This window comes from Temnothorax americanus, unplaced genomic scaffold (assembly GCF_048541705.1).
Source record: "Temnothorax americanus isolate GAGA-0224 unplaced genomic scaffold, ASM4854170v1 Scaffold26, whole genome shotgun sequence".
Classification (NCBI taxonomy): Eukaryota; Metazoa; Arthropoda; class Insecta; order Hymenoptera; family Formicidae; genus Temnothorax; species Temnothorax americanus.
Genome location: NW_027509401.1, coordinates 1,115,523 through 1,130,277, shown reverse-complemented (window position 1 = coordinate 1,130,277; position 14,755 = coordinate 1,115,523). Strand labels below are relative to the sequence as shown.

Below are 14,755 nucleotides of genomic sequence, written 5' to 3'. Positions count from 1 at the left end.
GTGTATTCCTGGGATATCGAGCTACCTGAGGAAGCTCTATACCGGACCGCATGCAGAGAGTCGACGGTCTCGCTTGAATGCATTCGATTGCAGTCACTGCAACAGCGGCGGTGGCGGCGGCGGGACACCTTTCGACCGCATAACGTTGCATCGCGCGCATTGGATCGCGTGTCGATTTTTAACGAATCGAGCCGCGCGCACGTTCGTCTCGTTGCAAACGATTTTACCGTTAATCGGCTTACGCAATCGGCGCGATATATCGAAGCTGAGCACGCGAACACACGTGCCACGCCTGGAAACACGAAAATTTTCAAAGCTGCGAATTGTTTGGAAATATATCACAAGGCGGAGAACGCGTATTATATTCTAACAACATACTCGTAAATCAGAAACGTTTATATCAAATATGAAATCTGCACAAGTAATACATTTTTAGTTAGTGTAATATAAACTGAATGAGGATTATATTGGCGACGAAAAAAGGTAAGCGTGACGCAATAACTACCTTTTAGACACGAAACAAATATTAAGGCGGAGTGTCAAGCTCTAAGTTGACATACATAAAGCGTTTCTTTCTATCCCAGCATACTTTCATCCAATATACATTAGCCGCATAGCACGCGATCCAAGGGAAATGTGCGCTCTTTCTGGCATCTGGATCACGCGTGCGGGATCGGATAAGAGCGGGTCGTTGCGCCGAAAAAATGCATAGAACGAGAAATATTGCAAATTTCGAATTTCGATTCACTCGCCACAGCAAAGTTCTCGGTTGCATGCTCGTCACGCGACATTCCCGCCAACGGAGATGCATTAAAGCGAGATGGGAACTCAACGTAGAGTTTTATTGAGATTTAATGGAGTTATCGGGTTCTCTCCTGTCTTTTTCCTCTTTTCCCTTTTTACCTTCCCCCCCCTCTCTCTCTCTCTCTCTCTCTCTCTCTCTCTATTCATGCTGTCGAGACGAGCTGCTCATGCGTGCGAATTTATGGCCCACGCTGATGACTTACCCTTGGCCGCTGTGAGAATCCGCCCGAGGGTGAGCCAAACACGGCCGTAACTATCAGCCGATCGCAAGCCGATCACGCAGGTAATATTGCGCGCTGCGATACAATTTAACTTTTCGACGTGCGATATCACATGGGCGCCGCGAAAGAAGATTACACGTATATGAAAAACACGCAACGAAGATAATGCATTTTATTTTGATGACAAATATTAAAAATACTATTTGAAAAACTATTTGTTTCAAGCATTATTGACAAGTTCCGAATTATACAATAAACATGAACCACTTTTTCCACAAATTTCTTGAATAACAAGAACTTACTTTTTAAGTAATTTTTTGGGTTTTATTTTTGCAAAATTTTTTCCTAATTTTTATTTTAATAAACATAGTTTTTATTTAATAAGAAATAGATGGTTTCGAAATTGTAGGATTTTTAGAAAAATTCTGATGACGCTTATATGTGAGACTTTCTAAGGAAAAACCTGATCCGACTAATACGTGCGATTATCCCTGCGAGCTAAAAATCACGTTTTATTAATTACGTATTCGTCGACATGAAAATGCAATTAATTAATGTCGCACGTGATCGATCGCGAATTAATGCAAGTCGATGGAGCACGATAAAACGTTTATCAGATGTAACGATACTCTTGACTTTGTTACTCTCACGGAGGATGTAATCATTCTATCATTTCATCTCCTTCAGTGATATCGATACTCTTACAAGTTAGGCAGATTCTAATAATATATATATCGAAGAATCAATTTTTTAGTGATTTGATACTAAAGGTGAAAAACAACTATGATTATTTTAAATATAAAAATTGATGGATGCATATACATGTATATATGCCCATATATGTATATGGCTACGAAAATTACTGGTTGGAAATATATATAGGTATCTTGGATAACTATTAATATCGTTATAACATTTACAATAAATGCGGAACGATAGTAAATGCAAATTGACACGGAAGGAATCGTGGCTTCCTTGACGGTCACAATATCGGATCGAACGTCGACGTATCACCGATATAACGAATGTCGGCATTATGGAGCAAGTACGCATTGCGCTCATCTGCGTGCTCGCGATATCGTCGGAATGCGGGCTGATATGTACTCTATCGTATCGTAAATCCTATCGGGGAGCTGCTGTAAGATTCAGAACACTGTCGGCAGCCCTTTACTTTCGCGTTCTTCGCGGTGCGTGATTCTTGGTTCGTTTCAAAAAAGACAATTTCGTGGCGCAATTATACGAACAATCTAATAACACACTTTAACTTTTTTGATATTTTAATCTTGTTATCGGAAAGGCGTGCGAGACGGATAACGAAATTTCTTGTACGTTTAATCTTGAAAAGAAAATTTTCTACATTTTTTAGACATTTTTATTCTGAAAATCTTATCTCTTTTTCAATTGTACTGTAAGAAAACGCTCTATCTCGCAAAGGTGCGTTACAAAGGTATTATTTACTTTAATAATTAGAGAGTCAATCGCGAGCAATAAGAGACATCCCTATGAACTATCGGGAGCAGAAACCGTGGCTCGCGCAATTAGCGGCTCGTAATAATTTAAGCGGCTTCAATTAATGCATCCGTACGCCAACGAGGAGTGCACCGCTGAGCTTCACAGATAGGCGAGCGAGTGAAACTTCTTTAACGTACTCTTCCCAGACTAGTAATTAACACCATGATCGTTAATGGTCGTACTGTTTGTCAATTCATTAAAGTGGTTGTATTTTGTAATCAGTATCTTTATAATTTTTTTTGTGAAATTTTTTTGGTTTACAAAACAGACAAACCGCGGCGGTCATATCGACAAATGTTTCGGAGATTAAGACATCGGACGATTTAGTATTGTATAATATATAAGTAGACTGAAAAACCTATTTTTATAAACAAGAGAACATAATATACATATCCAGCATGCTGCGCGTGCAATTCTTGCAACCTGGGGACAGAGGATAGATGAAGGAACGGTCGCGTAAAGAGCGCGACAACGCGCTTAATCTCACCGAAATAACGATAATGGCCAACGTGTACGTTACATATCTCATCCCCCTCGATGTGGAAACAGTTATATCCTCGCGGGACGAACGACGGCTCCCGCGGATTTATGGAAGTGGACGATGTGGCGGCGCGAGGTAAAATGCAAGCGCGGCTGCATATGCATATGCAATACATATATATATGCAACTTATGCAAGTATCGCGTGCATATATTTACGCATCGTCGTGCGCCGCGCAGCCTGGCTCACCTTAATTCCTTCTCGGTGAGAAGGAGGTGTTTGCATTGGCCTAGTGCCGAGGCGCGTTTGCAAGGCGAAATTAATTACCCCGTCCTCCGTCGTAACGGGTCTTCGGCCGATACTGAGAGAGAAAGAAAAAGGTAGAGAAAGACGACGAGAGACGAGAAAGAGCTTAGTCGGCACTGCATCCGATATGATTTTATCAGATTTTATTGCGGATTTACAGTTGCCGGAAAACAGCGGGGCTGCGCTTGCTTTCGAGATGAGTGTCGCGCGGTAATCGGCCGTATATCTGACGTATGACACTCGGCGCCGTGCCACGGCCGGTCCCAGGTGTCGATTCGTATGTGGATCGAGTTGCTCGATCGAGAAAATCTTGTAAACGCGCATCGCTCGTTCTCCTTACGAGTACCTACGCACTAATTTCTAGATGTCTTGGTAACGATCACCCTGATAGAATATTTTATATTAGATTAATACGATGTAATGAAGTTCAAAAGAGTTTACAAGAATTCTGGTCAATAATTAATTACTTTAATTTCTAAGAAAGAGTGACGGCTAAGAATATCTTAGAAGAATTTCTAGTGCCATTAAATAAATCTAGATTTAATTTAATTAATACAGATAATTAGTAGCTTAAGTAAAACTTTTATCGAAAATGGTAAATCTAGATAATCAATGTTAAAATATCGGGGAATCTAAGCGGAGGTATCGATAACTCGATAACATCTCACATCGTTAACATTCTTAGCAGTGCGTGTATCGTCGCCTGCAGCAATTACGCGAAGCGAGATACTTTTTAATTCGCGCTGTGCAATATACGTGGCCGCAGCAACGTACGACTCGCATCTGTGTAAAATTATTTACATGATCGTGGTGCGGGAGCTTCGGAGAGGATTCCACGTGCATAAGAGAGCAGCACATATTAACCCGATCTTTTCCATCTTGAGTTTGACGATTCGCGCGACTGCATGGCACTACCTCGATCGTTCTCGCTCGCATTTAAACGTGGCAAGTAGCACCGTGCGAGCTCCCGCAGTCTTTCGTAATTATGTATGCACGTTGCAATGTGCGGTAATAAAGGCCAGATTGGGAGGGACTCGTCGATTTCGATCGCGCCGCCTTCTGAAAGAAATTTAATTCACTAAACTATTTTTTTTTTTTATACATTTATACGTAGCCACTCACACGCACACATACATACTTTCTTAAATGTTTGGTAGAGACCAACTCCAAGGCGAAATAAATTCTCTCACACATACATTCGTCCTTTCTTTCGCTAGATCTTATATTCGGAAAGTGTGATCGCGCATATATATATATATACGCACACACGCTCACACACGGGTGCATCTCTGCTTCCAGCGAGCTGGCCGACCAGCGAAGGTGTTGTTATAATTTACGATTATGCCGACTACATAGCGCGCGAAGAAATAGCAGCTAACCGGACAACTCGCGCCACACGGACAAATGACCCGCGGACATCGAAGAAACGCCAAGCGTTTGTCCGCCCTGCTAACGACGTCGTCGTCGAGGTCAATGGAAGGCGGAGGTGTGTTAAAAGAGCCGACCCTCTCGCTTAAAGTGATAATTAATCTCGCGAGTTAATGGCGATGTGTATATCGTCTTTCGGGGCGTTCACTTTTTAGTAGACTTTACTTGAGTTTGGAGAAATCAGCGACTCGGTGTCGTGACTGTCTTGTCTGTCGAGGACATTAAATTTTAATGGATTTCCTCGCGATCGAAAGCGATGGGCAGCATCAACGTCGATGCTGTTGCTTGATACGTTTATTTCAGATCACCTTAATTGTAAGAAATTGAGAGATTTGCTGACATAGTCTTTTGAAATACTGGGTCTTTGTAAAGTTTATTACAATAGTATAATTAATAATTTGTTGAAATATATGGTATATGATATATAGTATCAATTAATGCTCATATACCTCTTTTTAACTCGTTGCATTCAAAATTCACTCACGTTACTTTTAAAATAAATGGCTCATATACCTATTAGACTACAAATGTTATTAGCAATGGCCATTGGCGATAGACTAACATATATGGAAATAAATAGGAATCATTAAAGAACCTTGAAAAACAGGTATTAGGCAAATTTCTCAAATATATAGGTGGATGCGAAGGCTAAAAGGTCAATTGGATGTTTCGGGAATCTAATCGAAACGTAACGAATTATATATATATATATATATATATATAATTGACATTAAAGCTTCTAAAAATAATATACGCCTATTATATCCGAAGGAGAAACAAGACGCATAAGATTTAAGTATTTTCCTATGTTGCTAGTGGACAGTTGGCAGGACATACGTCGACAGTTATAACGCAAGGGGCCGTTTGCGGGATCGTTTAGACGAGTCTCCTTAAATAACGATCATATAGGTCCGTAACTAACGTAGATGCGAGAAAGCGAGACACGAGAAAGAGACAAATATAAGTAAATCCTGGAAATTTCTCGCTACAAGTAGACGCTCATAATTATGGAAAAAACCGAGTGTGTATTATCGTATGTTTATAATATAAACTTTATATTGCAGTGAGATGTGCGATTATAGTACATATTATGATGTGTATCCCAGATAAATATTAAAACACTACTTAGCTGTGGAATGAGTGACAGGAAATCATTATACGAAAGTACTTTAATACTTAATCTTTACTTGTAGAAACCAGTCCATTGTAGAGCTTTAAAACTGCGATCGTTATCAATGTAAGAAAAGGAGATAGGCATCAGTTCTTAGGATATATAAAATTATTGAGAAGAGAAAATATTGGTATAATTATATCGAAAATTCTTTATATTTAATTTGTACAGACTTTATTTATTTTCTTTTCATATTCAACTTATGATATCAAGTATTAATTTGTTGGATGAGCCATTCATGCGGACGATCCACGTTCATGGAGATATTAAAGTATTAAAGCGCGTAATGGAGTCACAGACGCTACATCCCGAGAGGTCAAAATTGACAATTTTTAATTAATGCGATGGGAATATTTTAGTCGGTGCACGAAATTGACTCGTTAGAGAATGTTTGAAAGCAAAATCGGCAGCGAAGCGACTTTCGGTAAATATCGAATTTCAATAGCTCGGCAGATGAGCTCTCGCATACTGCTCCGTTCTGCTCGTAACTCTCGTCGTTACGAGCGTACACACGCGTGTAACTACAACTCACGTGTCTCGCAAGTTACGTATAATCACTTACAGAGAGAAACAAGCTTGTCCTTAGGCATACCGGGTGTTACCGGCGGCACGGCGCGGCGCGGCATCGGAGAAGATGGGTGCGGCCAAGCTTTGAGCGTTTAGAGAACGTCCGCCGGTCATTGCCCAGCGAAGGCGCGTTAAATTAATGCCACTGCGAGTCCGAGCTCGTTTCAATTTATCCGGGCAAGGCGCGAGGAACGGAGAAAAAGAAACGAGGCGAGAGGGCGAGAACTCCATCGATGATAGTCCCTTCGAAAACCAGCTCTCGGCTCTCGCGAGCAAGCGTGACCGCGCACGCCGATTTTTCTATATATAGGTATAATACTCTCTGTCCGCGATAGAGATTTAAACATAAAAACATTGAAAACTTTTTGCTGCAATTTATAATATTTTGATTGTTCAAACTTGTCTCAGCATTCGAATGTATTTTATTCTCTAATCAATGAATTCCATTTTCGAATCTATAATTTTTGATTCAATGAGTTAACATATATTACATATATACTTAACAAAAATAAAAATCTTTCCATTACAAATCTGAAAACAAACGATTCGCGAAAATGTCTATAAATAATGACAATAGATCTTATTCTACTCTACGAGTTTTTTTTTTTTTTTTGAATGTTCATTGACTGATCCACTCGGTCGATTCGATTCCGAGCCTCTCACGAATTTTACGTCGCTAATACGGTACGTACAGGGCGAAACCAGTTTGTCGGCGCTTTCGAGCGCCTCCAAGGCGGCGATGTCGGATGTCGAGGACAGCGGACAAGATCCCGGAAAGCGTCCCTCGGACCGGATCAAAGGGAACAGCCGGATGAAGACGAAGAGGACGCGCAGCGGCGCGAGCGAGAGGGCGAGGGACGATCGCGTGAAAAAAGGAGAAGAGAGGATTAACGGACAGCTCCCTGAAAATTACATCGTCGGCTAATGAGACGTCCGCGTCGTGGGCCCGATTGGGCCCGACCGAAGTCGAAGAAGCGAGACTCATCGAGAAACCGAGAGGGATCGACGACGCGACTTCGCTTCGGATAGTATGAACGAAGGATATCGTCCACTTCTCGTCTCGAGCGCAGGTGTGCGCTTAATCCTTTCGTCGACAGTCTGCAGTTGGATCTTTTCATTGTTTTTGTTCTATTTGTTAAATAGCAAACACGAGCTGAATTGCCACGATACCGGTTTTAATGGTGCCAACCTCCAAATGTACTCCAATTATTGTTTCTTTGGAAGTATTATTTTATTAGAAGACATGCATTCGTCGTTTTCTATACATGATTTATTGCTATGTACTTATTATTTTATTGCTAACTATAATTAATTTTTTTATTTGAATTACAACACCGCAACAAGCTGCGGTAGGTATTTTAAAATATTTGCAAATTTCTTCAATTATTTTTAATTGATGAACTATGCTCGTTTGTCGATTTAAATTAAAATAGTGCGAATTTTATTCCTAACAAATTATGTTGATTATCGTGTGTGAGCGTGCACGATCTTTAACGCGCGAGACGATCGTTATTGATCTTATCGATCGTCCAAGCCAAACATCGTAGCAACATTATGATTGCAAAAAGTCATCGTGATTCTTATCGATTCATAAAATCATTAATGGTCATTTTATGATCTTCGACGAACGTGAATGCGATGCTCGCGATAAATGGCACCGTGTCGAAAGTAAACGTGGATCAATCTCATCTTCACAATCTATGTATAAATCCATCAATTGCGTGGAAATTAATCTATTGTATCATATATCTTTTTATGTCTATTATTTTAATTATCTTACTATTGCTATGATAAAATTTTTTATACATGTGTAAAATATAAACTTAAATATATGACATAAAAAGAGGAAGCTAAAAAATTAATGTAATGCAAGATCTATTTTCTTCAAATCATTATATTTAATTTGAAAAATCATATGGCATATTAAACAAGAAACTTAAGGAAATAAAATTGGGCATAGGGTACATATAGGATATGTGTATTACGCTAAGATGCATGATATAGAAAATATATATATTGCTCAACATGAGCACATAAAAATCAATTGTAGCTAGAAGTTTGCAAAAATATCCGCCGTCTCTTGTTTTTTTATCAGTTGGACTAACACCCCTGTTGGCCTCAATTTACTCGATACTTTTAACCCCCTATTGCCCTATGTCGCTATATGCAATCGTGGAATTGCTATTTAAATCACCCCAAGTTGCTCGCACGTAACACGATGCGAACGCATAATGCTTTTGAATTCCTATCTCGCGTGCGTATCTTCGCATTGATCCGCGATTTTATTCGCCGCTCTCGAGTTTCGGGAGCAAGGTAGATCGGGACGTCGACGATGCTCGTGGACCTGATCTCGTGATAATTTCTTCCGCTACCGGATTGCTTCTTGCGTGAGTGAGAAAAATGCGACTCGTTGCCTCTTTTTCGTGGCCTCAAGAAAACCGGGCAATATAATCCAGATTGTATCTAGGGCGACGGACGCGACGTGGGCGAAGCGATATGTATGTGCATGTGCATGTGCATGTTCTGTGGGCATGGGTGTGGTGCAGTTCCGATCTTTCTCTGGAGTTAGCATCTCTTTTTAAAACATAATATAATTGATAAAACTTTGATCGCGTTCATCTCTAAAGAGTTCTAGTATTTCTGATACGAGAAAAGTTTTAGCGATTAAAAGAAAATATGAAGGTACGAAATGTTTTACATTTTGTTACACATGTGCATCAAATTATCAATCGGAGTTTTACTTTCATCTCCGTAATAAAAATCAGATTCGTCTAGGTTTATCCACGTGCCCGCCGATGTTATTACGAATCGCATCAAAAGCCGCGCATCGAGAACTATCGAGTTCGTTGTTCCACTTTTATATAGCTTTTAGTTTGCGGATATTTTTTGATATTTTATTTCATAACTCGTTTAACATTACATTTTACGCAACTGAGGCTTGAAGTTGAAACGAAATGATCGAACATGCATCTATTGCGTGTGATAAAATTAACAGACAACGACGATAATAATCGAGACATTAAAAACATAAATCGCGTAATCACTTGATATATATACCATACATTGATATAAATTTTGCGTCAATACATATGCTGCAAAATAAAATTAAATAAATAAATAAAACTTCCTTTCCCATCGGTTAACAATTAAAAAAAAAAATTTTTTTTTCAGTTTTACTATGTTTTTTTATTCATCTGTAATGTATTATAAAAATCACCATATAATACATGAATGACGCTCATTATTGCCGAAAGGAAATAATGTGTTGATAGACAAAATTACCACGATAAATGAGTGATAGCTGTATATATGCTATCACGTACGGAAAGAGCTATCTTGATACTTTACCAGGAATTAAGATACGCCAAATTCGTTATTCGTAACTTGCTCAATACCAGATTAATTGTACGAATCTTATTGATTTGTCGGAAAATTTAAATTAATTTCAATATTGAAACATACGATATATGTATATCTATATAACATTTATCGTATATAATATTAACAACTGAAAATTTATGATTTAATATTTAATTAATAGCTGGAACTTTTTTGTAATTAATTTTATATTTAGTGTGATCTGTGTGTGCTCTTACGAGAGTGAAAAGGCGGGCACTTTCACCGAAAAATCTCCAAAAATCGCGCCTCTCGATAATATATAATGCTATCGCGTCGATTCAACACGCCTACCTAAATTCGAAGGAACGGAGGCGACGTGAATCCCGCGTTCATAACGGTTTTATATATTCTCATTTCGGCCGTTCCAGTATACGTTCGAAATCCGCATTCGAAGATTAAGGACGAGCAGTATGCTTTGAGATCCTTTACCCTATACCTGTATATGGATGTCACTTAAATTTTGATTTTTTCGCAATAGCCACGCGAACGCACCGGCGAATTTCGGCCTGCGTTTATTTCCCGCGTAGCGTGCCGAATCTCTCGGAATGCAGTTCGACATGTGATAGAAAGCAGATTCGATTCTACAGGATCGGATTTTGCGCGCAAAGATCAAGTCGAAGAACGGCATCGTGGGCGGCAAAGTATTTTTTACGGATATTTAGATATAATTTTTTAATTATTTTGATAAAAATTATTATTTGTAATGAATAACATCACGTAATTCGATATGTACAGAAGTAGGGAAGTACTTGAAAGGCTAATTATCTCATTGCTCTTCTATACGTAGATTCAAATATCTTAAAACGAATTAATCATCGATTGCTCGCAATTTTTTTTAGCTACGATTTATTCCCTGGAGATAGCGTCGTTATTATCTCGAAGGCCAAAAGGATCTAAAAGATAACTCTACCTTCTTCCGACATACTTAAATTTGGTACGCGTATATCCGTGGGTATATAAAGTTGCATATAGCGTGCCGTAATGCAACACGTTGATTTTACGAACATGCGGCCAACGAGCACTTCTGCCGTGCTAAAGCGACCTGGTGTAGCGACGCATGAAGGCAATGGCGCTTATTTAAGGCTCGCAGCACGTGGGTAAGGGAGCATTGAAAGTACTCGCTGTCGAGTATCTAAGTGGTTTATGGATTTGCAGCGACGCCAAGTGCCTCGCTGTTGAGGATAAATGCGAGTGTGTGGATGCGTATGATTATCCTAAAGGTTACGCGTTGCGCGATCGCGTCGCCGTTATGGTTGTTCCTCTTCCACGGAACGACATAGCGAATAGTTCATAGCTCGAGGGTTTATTGAATGTCGATTCTTCTGGAAAAAGGAATAACCGATCTCTGGTATTCCGTATTTCATATTTTGTATTTTATATTTTACATTTTATATCGGAGGAATACACTTTTATGTTGAGGTTGTAAATATTATTCTGTTTCTATAATGCATCACGGTTATTTAAACTAAAAATTTGAATAAATATATACATATTTTCGTAATTACGCATTGATATATATTAAATGATAATTTTACGGAGGTTGGATAGTGCGTAAAATGAATAGTTGTAAAGAAGGAAGGAGAAGAGAGAGAGAGAGAGAGAGAGAGAGAGAGAGAGAGAGAGAGAGAGATTGAAAGGATTCTCGACGATCGGATCACGTCGTTTTCGAGCTAGGTTCGAGGTTCTGGGGAATGGGATGAGATGTCGAGCGACAACTAATTAGGTCTAAAAAGCCAACGATCTCTTTCGTAGTGTGCCGCCTTGTATCCACCTACTCTCTAAATTTTTTCGAGTGAAATATCACTCTAATCGAGTGAAAATTCACTTAAGCAAAGAGTGAAAATGGAACATATCTTATCGAGTGAATATTGACTCGGTATGTTGAGTGAATTAGATCACTCGTGCGCTCGAGCGAAATATGACTCGTGTATTTGAGTGAACTTGCACTCCATTGCAGAGTGCCTTCTTCAGGTCTAATTTTGGTGTTCGCTTGTTCTTAGAGTGAAATTTTGCTCTTATTCGAGTGTGCAACATCGAGTGATTTTTTACAGTAATTCACTCCCTCACTAGAGTGAAGCAAACCCAGCAAACATGTAACGTACAGGTTAATTGTAATTTCATACTCAATAGTATAAATGCAATATAACACATGTATTATATTGCATTTATATTGTTGAGTAGGAAATTACAACTATAACCTGTACGTTACATGTTGCGTTATGCATTGTATTTGCTAAGAAAGCTAGAAAAAATTATCTAAAAATTTGTTTCCTAAAAAAATAAGCAGAAAAGCATTATAAAAAAATTTTAATGTAATCAAATTTAGATAAATGACATAGCACTTTGAACTAAAATAAAGAGATACGGTAGTGTTTTGCGCCAAGTACGCGCGGAGCGAGACGCACCATGATTCTTATTTACTGGGAGAAAGGACAGACAAGGCTAGTTACAAATTACATCCACTTGACTTTCGGGTTTATTAATTTGCAATTAAAGTACAACTACAACGCACGTGATGACGCCAGACCGCGAGTTCGTTGGTGCCGATCGCCGCGAATCTGAGATCACCAGAGAAGGTTAAGAACGAGCACAGGTACCATTTCACAGGCCCTGGACAGACCCGCCACGTAGTCGTCACCAAGTAATGCCGTCGTCATATTGCAATTTGTACATTCTCCTTATCATCCGTCGTATATTACCCGCCGTATTACTTGTACTGACAATATGTATTAATTCATGGATTCCAATTCTGAATCAGAGCTGAAAAGACAAAGTAAAAAGAGATTTAGTATTTTTTTAAAATGAAAAATTAGGTACATGAATAATTAAAGCAATTATGGAAGCTTACTCAGACATGGTCTGTGCTGATTCTGACTGAATTTCTACTGCACTCAAAATACAATTTAGACTGTCACAGCAGCTCTTGGGGGTATTAAATCCATTGTAGACAATAGATTCAAAAAAGTTGTAGAAGTTTAGAAGAGCGGCTGCATAATGTACGTCAAACATGTAATGTAATTTAAAGAGCCTGTCAAAGGCACGCAGAGGATTGTTTCCTACAGGAAACAAATGATTTTCAATTTGGATAAAAAATGGGCCTTTCCTTTGGTCCATGTTTGTGCAACATAATAGAAATGGCTGCTTGTGCAAAGAGCTTCTCTCAGAGATTTTAGAATTTATATCTTCATTTGCCTGCAAAAACAAGAGATATTCAGAGATAAACAATAAACATGTAATTTTAATCTGTTTGCTAAGATTTACTTACACCTATGAACTGCAAGAGACTTGGATGTGGAACTGAGTTGATACGAGCCACCTGGCCACCACTTTGCTTTCTCTTGGCTTTGTTCTGAAAAAAAGTAATTAAGAATATATAATAAAGTATAAAAATTTTTCAGAAAATTTAAATTAGAAAGAAAAAAATAATACATACCTGTGCTTTTGTAACATTCGAATGGTTCGGAGGAGGCAGCAACTCAGGTAAAACCACAATTGCTTTTAAATTAACTGGAAACAAAAAAAATTCTCATTAATTAAATTTAAAAAAAGTGTATGATAGAAAATTCTTTGCACTCACTACTCACTGTCAAAATCAGTTAATTTCTCTAGCAAATGAGGTGCTACATTTTTGCAATGTGCAATAATACGTGGGGCGAAATGGGTGGGAAATCTTGCCAACAGTACGTCGTGCCCTTCAAAAATGTCTCTAAATTCATTATCAATCTGCAACCACCATAATTTTCAAGACAATTATATAGAAATGAAAAATAAAAGACAATAATTGAGAACTTTGAAGACAATTGAAAAGAATTTGTTATACCATTTCACCCTCATAACGCTCGCGTAAACGTAGTAGTATATAGCTCATTATGTATTTAATATTACTAACGTTTTTTTTTTATTATCTTTTAGCAACATAACCAAATCAACGCTCTGAAATAACAGATACAAATGTAGTGAGGTTATACTTACTTCAGGAAACATGTTCACTTTTTAGCACAATTCAATCCAATATAGCAAATAAAATCCAGGCACTAATATCCACAATCCGAAATATGGCAGACAAACACGTAAGCGCCCGGCACTTCTCCCTCCAACAAAGCAACCATCAACTGCCATCAACCATCAACGACATCAACATAAGTGAAAGTGGCGTCATAACCTACATAGTCAAACTGACGTCTGCACTCTGCACACGTCCTAAATACTGAATGTAGGAATACAACTCGCCCACGAATGTTATAAAGTAAACTTCAATTTTATGAACAATGGTTCTGTCTATGTACTCTCATAAATATCGTTGTTATTTTTCCAGAATGTGATGATGACTCACGTAGAGTAACACGTCACGTCTCTTGCGCGGGCTACGCAACTGAGCCATTCGGTTCGAGTAAATTTTCACTCGACCCGAGTTGCTCGGAACCAGCGTACCACAATTCACTCCGACACTTCGAGAGAATAATTAAGATTATTATCACTCTATAGTTCGAGTCACATATTTCACTCGAATTGAGTGAAAATAAGTGTAAAGTCACTCTGTGAAGAGTTGATAGTGCATTCACTCAAGCTAAGAGTCAAATTTTCACTCGAAAAAATTTAGAGAGTACACACGACCGCATGTGCATGCACGTCTCCAGCGCGTGCATGTATAAGCAGACGGATAATCGTGAATGTATGCATCTTCGAAGACGTGTAAAGGATCTGGTGCCACTTCAGATCGGCGCAAGTGGTTCCCTTCTTCGTGAAAAAAGACTAGCACTCGTGTCGGAGTTCTATGTCTCAAAGCGATTTATCGAAAACGAGGAATGTTTGGTAACATTTCGGCCATCCTTTCAACTGCATTCGACCTCGTAATAGTAACGCATTT

The 14,755-nt window shown here is 38.8% G+C and overlaps 3 protein-coding genes across 19 annotated transcripts in view; 1 reads left to right on the top strand and 2 right to left on the bottom strand.

Annotated features, from left to right (window-relative positions):
* LOC143899235 (uncharacterized) overlaps window positions 1-14,755 on the top strand; it is a 157,941-nt gene that overhangs the window by 86,703 nt on the left and 56,483 nt on the right. The window lies entirely within an intron of this gene.
* The window catches only part of LOC143899232 (uncharacterized), a 49,729-nt gene that overhangs the window by 28,502 nt on the left and 6,472 nt on the right, over window positions 1-14,755 (bottom strand). The window lies entirely within an intron of this gene.
* Window positions 12,347-14,492, bottom strand: LOC143899234 (uncharacterized). 2 transcript variants are annotated; one of them, XM_077409373.1, is made up of 6 exons: window positions 13,709-14,492; window positions 13,473-13,611; window positions 13,322-13,395; window positions 13,154-13,237; window positions 12,737-13,080; window positions 12,347-12,648 (listed from the first exon to the last, which is right to left on the bottom strand). In XM_077409373.1, exons 1-6 carry the CDS (start codon window positions 13,754-13,756, stop codon window positions 12,618-12,620), a joined length of 720 nt encoding a protein of 239 aa, XP_077265499.1. In that variant the 5' UTR covers window positions 13,757-14,492; the 3' UTR covers window positions 12,347-12,617. The 2 variants fall into 2 exon arrangements, with proteins under 2 accessions (XP_077265499.1, XP_077265500.1); XM_077409374.1 differs by having other exon boundaries at window positions 13,861-14,492.

Bases quoted from the DNA above. Each gene is read 5' to 3' on its own strand.
- LOC143899234 (XM_077409373.1), bottom strand. From the start codon at position 13,756: ATGAGCTATATACTACTACGTTTACGCGAGCGTTATGAGGGTGAAATG. The intron at 13,081-13,153 runs GTAAGTAAATCT...TTGTTTTTGCAG, and splicing joins GTCTCTTGCAGTTCATAGGT to GCAAATGAAGATATAAATTC. The intron at 12,649-12,736 runs GTAAGCTTCCAT...TTGTCTTTTCAG, and splicing joins TCAGCACAGACCATGTCTGA to CTCTGATTCAGAATTGGAAT.